General features: G+C 42.0%; 2 protein-coding genes across 2 annotated transcripts; both read right to left on the reverse strand.

The window, feature by feature from the left end:
• Window positions 1-3,634: 3,634 nt before the first annotated feature.
• Window positions 3,635-5,621, reverse strand: LOC145709767 (phosphatidate cytidylyltransferase 1-like). Its single transcript, XM_081787466.1, has 7 exons — window positions 5,302-5,621; window positions 4,837-5,142; window positions 4,647-4,793; window positions 4,375-4,602; window positions 4,173-4,329; window positions 4,002-4,123; window positions 3,635-3,837 (listed from the first exon to the last, which is right to left on the reverse strand). Exons 1-7 carry the CDS (start codon window positions 5,566-5,568, stop codon window positions 3,799-3,801), a joined length of 1,266 nt encoding a protein of 421 aa, XP_081643592.1. The 5' UTR covers window positions 5,569-5,621; the 3' UTR covers window positions 3,635-3,798.
• A 446-nt stretch (window positions 5,622-6,067) lies between these two features.
• Window positions 6,068-13,621, reverse strand: LOC145709364 (protein kinase C delta type-like). The gene is made up of 19 exons (XM_081787046.1): window positions 13,444-13,621; window positions 12,964-13,269; window positions 12,813-12,907; window positions 12,471-12,769; window positions 12,274-12,427; window positions 12,036-12,228; window positions 11,044-11,381; window positions 10,628-10,692; window positions 10,355-10,388; window positions 9,824-10,147; window positions 9,429-9,754; window positions 9,172-9,310; window positions 8,886-9,094; window positions 8,602-8,775; window positions 8,431-8,549; window positions 8,121-8,233; window positions 7,946-8,074; window positions 7,844-7,896; window positions 6,068-7,621 (listed from the first exon to the last, which is right to left on the reverse strand). The coding sequence occupies exons 1-19, from the start codon at window positions 13,619-13,621 to the stop codon at window positions 7,510-7,512; spliced, it is 3,360 nt and encodes a 1,119-aa protein (XP_081643172.1). The 3' UTR covers window positions 6,068-7,509.
• Between the last annotated feature and the right edge of the window lie 25 nt (window positions 13,622-13,646).

Genomic DNA, 13,646 nt, shown 5'->3' on the forward strand with positions numbered 1-13,646 from the left:
CTCGTTGATTTCCGGGTCCATTTTAGCGATTTGGTCCCACTTCTTTCTGAGGGCGAAGTTATTTTCTCGAAGATGCTGGGTGTACTCTTCCACAGTCTTTGTCTTCTTTGATTTATTCTTCACTGAATCATCGGTGGCCTTTCGTTTTTCTGGTTGAGTGGTGGTTTTATGGATATCTTGCTGAGTATTCATTTTTATGAAGTTCTATTTTTCACATGCTTATTTATATCCGCAAGATCAGTTAGATGGCGCTACTTGAAGAAAGCAGATGTTCCAGAGTCTGGACTCCAGATTGTCCGGAACTGAACAAATGACCAGCCGAGAATAAAAATGCCATCATTTGATGATAACCATCACTATCTACAAAGAGCAATCAAAAAAGAAAAGAACTTGAGTGGACTGTACTTGAGTAGACAATATGATATTGGACCAATATCCTAGTACAGATCCGGCAATAATGTACCTAGAAAGATCAATTTGAGTTTCTTCTCTTTGTGAAATATTGCTAGGGCCGACGAGCAAAAAATCAACCCCAAGTACCCCTTGATGGAAACGCCCGAAACTTTGTAGAAGTGTTTATTTTAGCCCAATTGAAAAAATTATTATATAATAATAATTTTATTATTATTATTATTTAACAATTGTATAATATTTATTATATTGCGATACCTCGAAGCTTAGAATAAAAGCGACACCTCTTTGGTAGAAAAATTCACTTAAAAGCGATGGAGAGACGAAATAACGAGCTCAAGTTTGAGGATTACGAGTCGGATGATCCTGAGAGAGCTCTAATAGGGCGCCTGTTTTGGAAGCCCCTGAAAGACATTGCTGCGAGTCTCCGTTTCAAAGACTTCCAATGCAAAATATGCCGCGAAGACATTGTAGATCCAGTAGTGACGGCCTGCTGCGACAGTTATGTTATTGCAGTTTGAGTAGTTAAAGAGCAGAGGTCTTCGTGTAGGTAGCAGTTTCGTGATCGAGAAAGATGATTGAGATTCTGTTTTGTGGACGAAATTTTGCGATTCTTCGGCGCCTGGTATAAAAGCGAGTTTCGTTTGCTGAAAACCTCACTCTCAAAATTAGTTTTGAAAGATGGAGAGACCAAATTACGAGCTGCTGAAATTTGACGGTAACGAGTCAGATGATCCTGAGAGATCTCCAACAGGAGGCGTATTTTGGAAGCCCCTAAATGAAGATGGCACCGCTGCAAGACTTCAACATGAAGATTTTCTTTGCAGAGAGTGTCGAAACGAGATTGATGATCCAGTAGTGACATCTTGCTGCGACAAATATGTTTGCCGAAAATGCTGGACAAACGATCTTCACTCGCCCAAGCGTGATACTTATCATCTTGAATGTCCTATTTGTTGGAGCAGAGTTTCTTACAATCCGCCTATTCATAGTCACTGGTCTTATTCGCGCGGAACATTTTATCCTGCTTCAAAGTTTTATCTGAAGATGATAAATGCGCGAATGGTTCGATGCCGTGATAAAGAGTGCAAGGTAAAAGTCGCATTTAACTTTTTTTTTCTTCAACGAATTTTTAGATGGAAATGAAATATGAAGATTTCGATGAACACTGGAAAAAGTCATGCAGACGACTTGTCAGGTCAGATCTAATGTTTTCGGGAATCAGGATTGATAGAAAATTATAGATGTGATTTTTGCTACACAGAAAGTCGAGTATTTGAGGATCACCTGTGCGAAGGAAAATTTCACGCGAAAAAAGAAGAGATGAAAAAGGAGCTTCAGGTTCAAGAAGAAAAGAACGAGGACTTGATGGCTAGACTTGGATATTACTAGACTAATAAAAGACTTGGAATTGCAACTTTGAGCGCTTTGCTACTACATGAGTACTGTCCTTCACTGTAATTGAAAAATTGGAAACAACATCATTGGAAATAACATCACTAAAAATAAACTGAAAAACGGGACTTTGAATCTCATTTTTTGGAGATCTATTACGAGAACCACTGGTTCCTGAGGTGCAGGTTTCGGAATAACTAGTTCTTTACTCTAGAAAAGTGGTCTTCGAGTTTTTATCAACCATTTATTGAGAGGCTAATAAAAGGTACTAGCATAGCAAAGTCTACAATTTTTCTTCTGTCTGAGAGTCCGGGCAAAAAAGTGTCGCTGTCTCCAGAGTCGAGAAAGAGGAGTTCTCGCGCCTATTCGAGCGGAGCTGGCGTTTCTCGAAGAAAAATCAAGGAGGTGGACGACGAACCAACCAGGACTTCTGAAGTCGCTCGAAAACCTTTCCACGTGCAAATCGACGTATAAATAGGCCTGATCCTGTCAGAAAAATTCATATTTTGAGAATAACGAAGAGAAAATGAACAAGCCAGCCCCATGTTTGTATATCAATGCTGGCTATGTTACGAGTTACGGGACAAGAGGACAGTGCCATGAATGCAAATTGTGAGTAAAATATTTTGCGAATAAAGATAAAAAAACTAGGGCGAGTGACAGGACAGCTTTGATATTAGAATCGAGATACTGCGCAGTGTGTGCGCCAAGAAAACTTCCTGCGAATACAACGGCGAAATACGAGCCAAGCGATGGGAAATTCAAGTGTCCGGCGAAAAATTGCAACGAGGATCAGCTTTCCTTCGAGCAATTCGTCATTGGAACTTGCTGCGAAAAAGCAAGCAATCCGGAAAGGAATCGTGAGTACATTTTGGCAAAGCCGATAATTACAACAATTTTCAGGTAAATCTACTACTAGGCTTATGTGGACCGTCAACCGAATTTATGAAAAAGCAAAAGACGAGGAATTTTCCGCAAATAAGAGGGCCGAAACATCAAAGAAGAAGGTCGAGGAGGCGAAGAAATCACTTGCAGAAGCCGAACAAGAAGAGAAGGATGCCGATGAAAATCTCGAAGCGAAGAAAGAATGGCGAAAGAAAGTTCAAAAACGTCGATTATTCGTCACGCTCGATGAAGCGAAAGAAGACAACCCTGAACTCGGTAAAACTATCTGTTTACTCGTGGCAATAATATTAATTTTCAGATGACACCATCCTCATTAAGCAGTCGAAGATGGATGACAAACTCAAATGCAGCGTCTGCTTTGATCTTTATGATGACAATCGACCCCAAGTTGTCCTTATCACGTGCTTCCATCACTTTTGCGAAGCATGCATCAATGCTCTCCAGCCGAAGAACTGCCCGAAATGCCGAACTCGCTTCACTCCTGCCAAAGTCAAGAAGATCTTCGATTGAATTAACCCTGCCTGTATTCTCACTCTAGAATTTTTACATGCTCCGATCGTCTATCGTAGAGCAATTTAAAAATAAACCTAAAAAAAGATATTCCAAGTCCTATTTCTTGCATGTTTCACAAAATCATTTTTCTTTGCAACGAAAAAAAACCAGATGTTCTTTTTCGAAAATTTCATTTTTCAAGAATTCATTTATTTTTTGAACTTGACGTTTAAAAAAAACAATCAACGGGTTACGAACTGTACAGTTACTCTTTTGCAACATTAACTTACATTACTAGTTGCAGTTGGTTAATAAGATGAGTTTTCACTTTGGGTTGAAGAAATGATTTTGGGTCGCGTTGTTTTTTTTGTTGCCTTTTTGGAAAAAGAGATAAGACGATTTTTTAGACGAGGCGAGAAGAAAATTGAAATAAAAACACGAATTACTGTATTTTACTGTAAATACTTGAGGCGGAACTAGTTTCATGAAGTTGACGTGAAATTCGGTGGAGGTGATGGCAAATATGAAAAGAAAGAAGATAATAATAATATTATTAATAATTGTATAAAGCGCTTTTTCGACGAAGATAAAGGGCTAGTCGATGATGCCTTGAAGTTGCTCTATCAACCACTCCTAAAATGATAAAAATGAGTATTACTTCTCAGAGAGAATCGAGGGAGGGACCATCTAGGCTCGGCAAACTGTGTAGGAAACCTGAGTCAGGGACCTTTCTTTTAGGATCCTGACTCAGGTTTTCTACACAGGTTCCCAAGCTCAGCTGATACCCGTGGACTTACTCGATCAGCCGTAGAAAGCTTCATCGCGGCTAGAAGAACGGTCTGAACAGACGGAGTCCGAATAAAAGTGCTCAAGTAGACATTGGTAAATGACTGCATCACGAAATGACAATCCATTCGATCTAAAAGAAGTATTCGTTGAATTCTTCGCCGGAGATTATAGCCGCTTACCCATGACGCCTCCATGGCCAGGAATTAAATCGCCAAAGTCTTTGACTTTGAATGCTCGTTTGAATCCGGAAGCGAAGAAGCCGCCGAAAGGTGCAATGAAAGAGGCGAAAACGCCCAGCGCGGCGATGTGGTACTGGAACGGGCGGATCAAAACCGTCTAAAATTTGGCATTTATCACCCTTTTTCATCCTGATTTTGGTACCTCGCCGACGCCGAACAAGCCAAACAGCGGTCGCAAAATGATCGGAACTGTATGTTCCACGGGAATGAAATACTCGGATGGCTCGCAAGTGGAAAGCACGTGCCAGTTGGCATCAAGTCGAACCGGACAAGTTAGAATCGGAAAACGAGTCAAGAACCAGGAAAAAATGAAGCCCCAAATCAGCGTGCATATGAAACCACCGACGAACCCTTCCCAACTCTTTTTCGGCTGAAAAAACAACGGTGAGAAAGGTGCAAAAAGGAGTGGCAAACCGAGAGCTTGGTGAGAGGCTGGTTGATGAAACGCTTCCCAAGGAAGAACCCGCAAATATAGGCCCAAGTGTCGTTGGCGCAAACGAGCAGCACGGGAAGACAGAACCAGATCACTCCGTCGAATATATTTTGCATGCAGAGATGGCTCTGAAAGATCAGTACTCCTCTATGTCTCCAAAGTGAAACTTACGGATACAACGACCATGAGCAGAGTGCAGTGCGTCCAGCCGAACATGAAGAACTGCAAGCGATAGAAGGTCTTGACGAGGGAGCAGACGAAAGCGATAAAGCCGCAGCTGTACATTGCATAGGAAATGATGCGGTGGTGTTTGAAGAGGAAGTGCAACGCGACGTCCTTCTGGAGCACACTGCCGAAGTACTCGTTGATCGTCTCTCCGTAGAAGTAATAGTTGGCGCAGAAGAGGAAGTACCACGAGATCGAGCGGAACCACGGAAGCTCGTAGTTGCGGTACACCATGTACCCGATTGTGATGATCTGTAATGATAGTTTATTGAAAGCAACTCATCTAGACTTTCACATTTATGACTAAAAGCGAGAAGCCGCGCGAAGCGCAGTTATACTAATGATCTCGAAGCTGAAAGCGGCTTCATTTTAGTAAAAAATGAATAGTATGTCGATTTCTTGAGATCTTACTTCATGGAAGGCCTTGAGTTGAATGGCGAGAATGAGAAGGACTATGGCAAGAGGGCCAAGATAGCCGATGAAGATGAAGCCAAAAAGCATTAAGAAAGAAGTAGAAACACGGATCCACCAGTTACGCCAGCGCGCCGGCAGATGAGCGAGCATTTTGGAGAGAGCGCCCGTGTCGCCCGATTGTGGAATGTCTTCGTCTTTGATAATCCCAGCTTGGCTGCTGCTGGGATTTGTCGGCTCGGGCGCGCCTTGGATCAGCTCTTCCATAGGTATGGAGTCCACTTTTGCCAGTGGCCGCTTTGGCGCGATCAAGAAAACCAATTCACTTTTAGCATGATTTAGAGGTAAGGGGGTAGACTTCGTTAACTTTCTAAGATCGACAACCTGTTAGAAAACGTGAGTCAGGTTCCTAAAAGAGCGGCTCCCCCAAAATTAAGCTTTTTAGGACCCCGACTCAGGTTCTCTACACAGCTTGCTGAGCCTAACTTTTTATCAAAATAAGGCTATCAAGTCATTCTGTCTTTTAGGCAATTTTCGGTAAGAGTGGCCTGATTTTTATTTAACACCATTTGTAAAACAAATAAAAAACAAGTATGTCTGAATTTGCTGGGTGATTATTGACAGCATCAATTAAATATAAATAAGGGGCCACTTAATTAAATATTTATCATTTAAAATTGATCCGCTTCCTTTCTGACTTCGGATTCCATTCTTGAGCCGCTTTCGTTTTTCTCTCTTTTTCTGAAGAAACAGGTCAAAGGGCGTGTTTATTTTGTTCTTAATTTTTCCGAGTTTTGAAAAGTCCCGGAAAAAGAGGAGTGGAATGCAGTTGAGCGATTTTCGAATTGGAAATAGGAGTTCGCGGAATCGGAATGAAACAACAAAAAAGAACGCGCCTCGGGGCGAGTCAGATGGTGGCGCTATGGCGCAACTTTCTTTTCTGACTTTCGCGAAAGTCATTTTTTACTTGATTTGGATATGAGAACGATTTGAAATAAGAAATTCTGATAGAGGAACATTTACATCACTCATTTTTCCTTTGAGCGAATATGGTAAAATAGAATAGAGGGAGGGCGTAAAAATATCGATAGGAAAGGTAGAGAGAGAAGTTGTTTTCATCATAAACGATAAGAAGCGTAACTGAAAATAAGAAAGAATAAATAAGAATTGATAACAAAAATTAAAAGCGAATTTTAGAAAAAAGAAAGAGGTTGATTTTCAACAAAGAGAAATAAGTTTTGCGCAGCGAGAATTAAGGGTATCACCAGTCAAAAAGAAACTGGGTCATTGAACAAGGGAGTCAAAAGGGAAAAAAGCGAAGATCAATTATACTTTTATCGTTTCTTTTAAAGAATGATAATAACTGCATTGTTCGGAATATATATATTTACGAAAATGAAGATAGCTAGGAACAATAATAAATACGACGAAAAGGAATAGATGAGAATCATATACAGAAATAATTAAAAGATTTAACGGAGTTGGATTTTCATAAAACAAAGAGATTTATCGAGCTCACGCCCTTAAGATATCTCTGTCACTCCCTTAATAAGTAGCAAGCTTCTACAGGCGATAGTAGGAACCTTCCTACCCGTCAGCTTCAGAAGGGCTCGGGATGATGTATGTAAAACCTAAATCAAGGTCTTGAAAAAGCAGCGTAGTCAGGGCCCTGACTCAGGTTTTATATACAGGTTGCCTAACCGAGCCCACCCCTCAAGCTAACGGCATTGGGTGTGTCCTTAATATTCTCTTTAGGGGATCCTTAGATGGACTCCATCTAATGGAGCTCCTTAAGGCGATTCCTCGAGGGAATTAAGGGTCTCATAAGGTTATTATTAGGTGAGATTTAAAAGCATAGTGGTGGATATGGACTTGTGACGAAATAGAAATAATTGCATATGAATTTGAGTTTGAATTTTCGAACTTGTAAATGTTGAATTTTGAAAATATAAAGGGGCAGCAGTTTTGATTCATAAACAAAAGGATTGAACGAAGAAATAATTTGACAATTTTAAATTTACAAAAAAAGGCTAAAAAGAAAGAAGATAGATTGGAACTGATTAAGATTTCTTTCTCGCTTCTTTTTCTTTCAGCTTGGAACTCGTCGAAGACATGGAAGAGATTTGAGAGATTGAAGAGGGTGTTTTTTGGTTTTGGGTTTTTTGAACAGGTGAAGTTTTGAATTTTTGAAGTTTTTTTTCTTGAAGTTTAGTGGACGCGTACGATCTCGTGGGCGCGGGGGTTGATAGTGTCGAAGGTGCGGAACACTTTTTGGTCGATGTCTTCGATCTTTTCGCGGCTCACGATGGACACTCGCGGGCTTGGCCGAGTTTACGAAAAATTTTGAAGCTTTATTCGATTATCTGTATATAGACCTGAGTCAGGGTCCGGAAGAGCTTTAATACCCTGAGTCAGGCTTTTCAACAGATTGTCGAGCTACTTTCTGCGGCTTATCTTGTTTTTACTCGAAGCCGCAAGCGGCTTCTCTATTTATGACTCAGTTGTTAACTCTGATTAAAGTTATTGTCGTTCGTAAACTATCCTTAGATCTTTGAATTCTTGATCGACGGTAGAAGGATCGTTGAAATTCGAAATCTAAAATTTGCATTCTTGAGCCTCGAGTTCATTGATGATTTTCTCTTACCGTTGGAGGGCGGAAGGGAGGGGCAATTTGCTTGTTTTCCAGTCTCTCGAAATCGATGCTTTTGAAGAATGGATGCTTCTTGACGTCGCACTTGACGCCCAATCGTCGCTCTGGCCGCCGCTCAAACAGCTAAAATCATTCATAACTAGACTGATCTAAGAACATTGGTGCTTACTCCTTTGCACAACTCGCGCGCGTCGCTGTCCATCTTTCTTGGGTAGGGAACGTCGTCGTTTTGGATCGACTCGTAGAGATTTTCAACTGGATCGCCGTGGAAGGGAGAGTTTCCTAGAAAAGAATGAGCATTGAAAGTCCGAAAAATATCGATCTTTGTTTTATCTTTCCTTTCGATTTAAAGAAAGTGACACCCTTTTTTTCTTCTTCAAAATTGAATAAAGTTTGAACTAACAAGGAAAAAGTCCCTACTTTTTTGGTGGTATAGATTAAGGGTGTCACTTCCTTATGCTTTCAACCCGATGACTTACCAGTTAGCATTTCGTAAACGAGGACCCCGTAGCTCCACCAATCGACGGAGAAAGTATACAAGTCTCTTCTTATAATCTCTGGAGCGAGGTATTCCGGCGTCCCACAAAAAGTATGACACCTAAAACAAAAACGCGCTAGAATCTCAGTCTTCCAGGAGGCCAGTTTCTTACTTGTTATTTTCGGAGACATTCTCTCTGCACATTCCAAAGTCGGCGATTCTACAGTGTCCTTCCTTGTCGAGAAGGACGTTGTCCAGCTTGAGATCGCGGTAGACGATTTTTCTCTGGTGGAGGAACTTTAGGCCCGAGTAGATTTCCGCCGCGTAGAAAGTCGAAACATCACGACTGAAAAAATAAAGATCAAAAACGATAGAAAAATTAGCCGAAGCGATTTCGCGGCACTTTTCAATCGGAGTCCGATTTCCAGAGCCAACATTCAAATTTTAAAAATTCACCTGAAAACGCGTTTCTTCTGAATCCAATGCATCAAGTCACCACCGGAGAGGTACTCCATCACGAAATATAAATAGGCTTCGTCTTGTAACGTCGCTACCAAGTGTGCCAAGTAAGGGTGCTCGCCAGCAAGTTCCAGCATTCGCTTTTCGACTGCTGTTGACATGACATCCCCGTTTGTCATTACTGTATGTTTTTGCATCGCTTTTGTCTAGGTACTTCAAAATAACAGAACAGTAGTACAGGTCTACCCCTTTATCTCTTATGAAAAAGAACCATTCCTTTGACAGCAACAACTTCCCCGCAGCCGACAATCTTGGCTAATAGCACTTTTCCAAAGGAGCCTTTTCCAAGGACAACAGTGTAAGTAAAATTATCGATCTTCATTAGCGCCTCCAATTTGCCTCGCTTCACGATCGTCGTTTGTCTTATTTCGGCTTCGCAACTTGAGTTTAAAAACAAGAAGCAAGTTTTCATAATACGAATTCATTATAATTTATATGATATAAAAATCCTGGTTCATGGGGTTGATTTTAGCCAATTTCCTAACGGGCGGTTTGGGCGCAGTCTTGGGCTTATAAGTTTCGTATTCGGAAGGCGGCAAATAAATGTTTTCTTCTTCTTCGGCGTCGAAGGTCGGCAGGGGGACGATGGTGTCGCCGGAAGCGCCGCCCTCCACTTTCTTTGGAAGAAGATTTTTGTTCTCCAACTCGGCCAGGGCGACGCTGATTTCTTTCATATTCGTGCCGCAGGTGTTCGCCACTTGCTCGATGCATTTCTTGTGGACGGTGAAGCCGCACTCGGTGCAGACAGCTCCCTGCTTGAACAGGCCGAAAATGAACTGGCCACAGTGGCGGCAATGCGTCGGCCACTGAAAGAAAGGGGTTGAAAACTGCCAAAGAATTTAGGGGTTTCTCATTTCTGAATGACTAAATTATACCTTGAGTGTGGTAACTTTGAACTTGTGACGAATATTAATGTTGAAAGACTTGGTGATGGCGACGGAGCCGGGATTCGCCGATGTAGCGGCTTGAGTGCTGTTTTGGCAAGGAGTGAAGATCTTCTCAATACACTGGTTGTGGCAGGCCATGGAGCAGTACTTGCATAGGAAGCCTTGTTTGGAAGTGAGGCCCCAGACGAACTCCTGGCAGTGGCCGCAGTAAGTCGGCTGGCGGAAGTAGTGGCGCTGGAAGGCGTGGCCCAACTGGTGGTATTCAGCATCTTGATTTTTGATCGCACCGCGATGGCGTTTCAGCTCCGTCCTCTAGAATTACTGGTCAATTTAGGCATCTTTGTTAATTATTAATAAAGCGAATAGGCATCATTTTCCAATCAGACAGTTTTCACCAGCAGTTAGTCTAGTGACCCCCTTATTTTTATGCATAAATAAGGCTCGGCCCTTGATAAAGAGTTACCGTGATACTCATTTCTGTCCGCTAATTTGTAACTACTACTAATATAGATAATGTACCTGAACCCTTTCCATAGGATCTGTTGCGTTGACACTTAAAAAAGGGATGAATGAGGGATAAAATCTGAAATTTGCAATTTTAAAAATTTATTTATTTTATTTCAGTTTAAAAATATTCGTCTCTACTAGAGCTCGCGCGATCTACATTTACACTTCTACGTTTCGGAACATAACAATTTTTACAAACGAGTGAGCTCCCAAAATAAAACTCATTCAATGTAGAACGCGTTCGTTTTATCTCGCCCTAATTGTAGCTTAATTTCAAACAGGTACCTCGTGTCATGGCCGCTGATCGACTGCGTCAATGGCGCGCTCTCTTCGTACAGTTTCACGTACACCTGAACGAAACGGCTCAACGAAAGATCGTTTAGTTGTTGACGCTTCATTGATCCAAAAATTAAGATTAACTCTTTAGAACTCAAAATAAATGACTCGCTAAAGAGAGAGAAAGAGAAAATGAAGGAAGAGACGAATATCTATAGAAATTTTGATCAGATCTTTTAAATCGAGAAGCAACTTGCGGCTCCGAGCCTTAAGAATTATCTTTTTTGTCTCAAAAAATGACAGCCGCGCTATGCGCGGCTCATTCTTTAGGCTCGAAGCCGAAAGCGGCTTCTCGAACTTTAAAAATCCTTTCAAAATTTTCATAGCTTTTTGTTATTTTTTCAAGTTAGATCGTGTAGCCGTGCCTTGATAAAGTACTCGACTTCTGTTCTGGATCCGAGGGGAGTCGCCTTGAATGGCAATTTAATAATATTCGACGTTCCGTTGGTAGCTTTGGAAAGCGCAGTGATCAAAATACTCGTGGTGCCGATGACGGTCTGTTCTGGGCCCTGCGCGATGATGAACTGGGCTAGTCTGTCCGGCCGAGGATGCGAGTCGAACGATTTTCGGAACTCGAGCAAGATCGTTTTCTTGCGTTGGATGTGTGCCCCGTTTTCATATTCTTTGATGCACACTTGCAGAGTGAACAAGTTTCCTTCTTTCTGCGCTGGGTTATTTGATCGACAACTCGTTTTTTTAAAGACTATTCAAAAACTACTACTGTCAGTAATTTCGACACGAGAGGCTGTTTAAAAAAGCTGAGTCAGGGTCCTGAAAGATCTGAAAGCGTAGCGACTTTTATGAAATCGAAGCCACTGTTTTCTAATCTCTTCAGGTCCTGTGTGAGTGACTCAGACCTGTGTTTACTGTCGAGGATCAAAAAACAGAAATCAAGACTTTTACTAAAGTTTCTACTCAGGTTGCTGGACAGTCTGACAACAATTACTAATCACTGTACTCAATTGCTTATCAGTTCCTTTAGTGACAGTATTTCTCGCCTTCTCTGCGTCGATATCAATCCAGTGAACGCGTATGAATCCCCCCATTCTAGCAATTCTCAATTAAAATTTTTTTTATCAACTTTGGTGAATTATTATTTTCGAAATCAAAAAAGGCAGGAGGTGGATAACTTGTGAAACTTTTAAGAAAAATATTTGTAGAACCGTCTCTTTCCTTTTCAATAATAACTGGGTTAGTCATATGACAAGAAAATTGAGTTGAGTTAACAAACAGAGACTAGAATAAATAAAAAGGCACCATCTGATTTTCAGAAAATGGTATAAAAGAATATGTATATTAGCATTTGTTCAATATATAAAAAGAGGACAGAAGGGTCAAGTTTTCACGAGAAGTGTACTTTCGTCGGCATTATTGTCGTCGCTTGAATTGAACTCTAGAAGGGAAGGATGTGTCTTGTCGCTCGAATTCAAATTGTGGTTGGTGTCTAGTTCGTGGAATTTCTGCTGGCGGAGGCGTTCTTTTTTCAAATTTTCTTTCATTAATTTTTCAGTGTGGTTGGGCAGCATCCGCAAAACTGTCCATTTCATGAACTACAATGATCAAAATTATTGTAAAAACGAGCTTTGAAACTGTACCTGAACAATATGCTCGAATAGGAGAATGAACATGAGTCTGCCGCAGAAGACGATGTAGTAAGCTTCTGTTTCGAAGCCGCGGTAATGGCACTTGCAACGAGCATCGTCGGAGGTAGAACTGGGCGAGTTGAGGCAGTTTTTGATTACAGAAAAACTAAAAGAAGAAATCTTCATTTGGAAAAAAGAGGGGCTTTTACTCTTGGCGGTCGGAAAGGACTTGTTTGAAGAAGTCGTTGGAGTGGCGGTGATCCCACTTGTCTTTCATCGTCCAAATCTGGTGCTGGCCGTTTTGACCTTCACGGAGCCCGTAATCCAGCTGGGAAATATGGACGCTTTGGGTGGACCAGTCCACGTAGCCGCGGTAGCACTCGTTCTTCATCGGCCGCAGCAGTGGACTCAAGTGCGCGCAGTTGGGAGCGTACATCGTCGAGTACACAACCCTCGGGACCAGGTCGGAGGTGTAGCCGGCTACCAGGGCGTTAGTCAATACTGCGATCTTGAATAAAGCCTGTTAGGGGCTTGATAGTAATCTAACTTACCGAAGCTACAGTGCGAAGAATGCCAACCCAGGCACCGATCGAGCGAGCCATCACAAATCGCGCCCGTCGATGAAGTTTAATAAATTTATACGCATCTATCGAAAAGGGATGAAACGACGGTCCTCCGTATGAACTATGGTTGCCCTTTCACTTTTGATTTCATCCTTTCCTAATCGAATCTCAATGACATTATTCATCAGGGCAAAAAACGGGGCGAGCGGAAAAGTGGCGACGAAAATGGTGATGAATCCGAACTGAATCGCCATTTCTTGGTACTCATTCAACAAGCACAGGTTTTCATTCTTGGCGAGCAAGTAGTCACGCACCCAGGGCTTCTCGTCCGACCCCTTGTTCGTCTTTTTCTGCTTTCGGGCGTTCCACCACGGCCAGGCTAGTTCCACGATGTTGGAAACTACCTGTTTGATAATGAGGATGATGCCCAGTTGGAGGGACACGTCTTTTCAAAGAGGATTTACACTCATTACAGATGAAAACTAGTAAAAAAGTTCACGACATTTATGTTTAAATCCGTTGCCCATCAAGCAGCCGGCGGGATGGCACTCTTCCAGACGATAATAACTGTCGGAACTAATCCCCTGCCAGCGATGATAGCGAATCGGCGTGCCAGTACCGTGTCCCTTGATGAAAGCGATGTAGAAAATCGACCCCCAAAAGTTGACCGCGTTGAACATGAACACTTTCAGGGTGTAGCTCTTTTCGTAGGCAGTGTCCAACTTCGGCATTTCCAACTCGGTTAGCCAGCTGGCTACGAGACGGAAGACCCAGTCCAGTGAGTAGATGAAAACCATGTTTAGGCAAACTGAGCTAGGGTGG

This window comes from Oikopleura dioica, chromosome XSR (genome assembly GCF_907165135.1).
Source record: "Oikopleura dioica chromosome XSR, OKI2018_I68_1.0, whole genome shotgun sequence".
NCBI classification, from domain to species: Eukaryota; Metazoa; Chordata; class Appendicularia; order Copelata; family Oikopleuridae; genus Oikopleura; species Oikopleura dioica.

Coding starts and splice junctions, on each gene's coding strand:
- LOC145709767 (XM_081787466.1), bottom strand. CDS start 5,568: ATGGAAGAGCTGATCCAAGGCGCGCCCGAGCCGACAAATCCCAGCAGC. Junction 4,330..4,374: donor GCTTGTTCGGCGTCGGCGAG/GTACCAAAATCA, acceptor GCCAAATTTTAG/ACGGTTTTGATCCGCCCGTT. Junction 4,124..4,172: donor TGGCCATGGAGGCGTCATGG/GTAAGCGGCTAT, acceptor TACTTCTTTTAG/ATCGAATGGATTGTCATTTC.
- LOC145709364 (XM_081787046.1), bottom strand. CDS start 13,621: ATGGTTTTCATCTACTCACTGGACTGGGTCTTCCGTCTCGTAGCCAGC. Junction 10,389..10,627: donor ATCAGCGGCCATGACACGAG/GTACCTGTTTGA, acceptor CCCTTTTTTAAG/TGTCAACGCAACAGATCCTA. Junction 8,776..8,885: donor CAGAAGAAACGCGTTTTCAG/GTGAATTTTTAA, acceptor TTATTTTTTCAG/TCGTGATGTTTCGACTTTCT.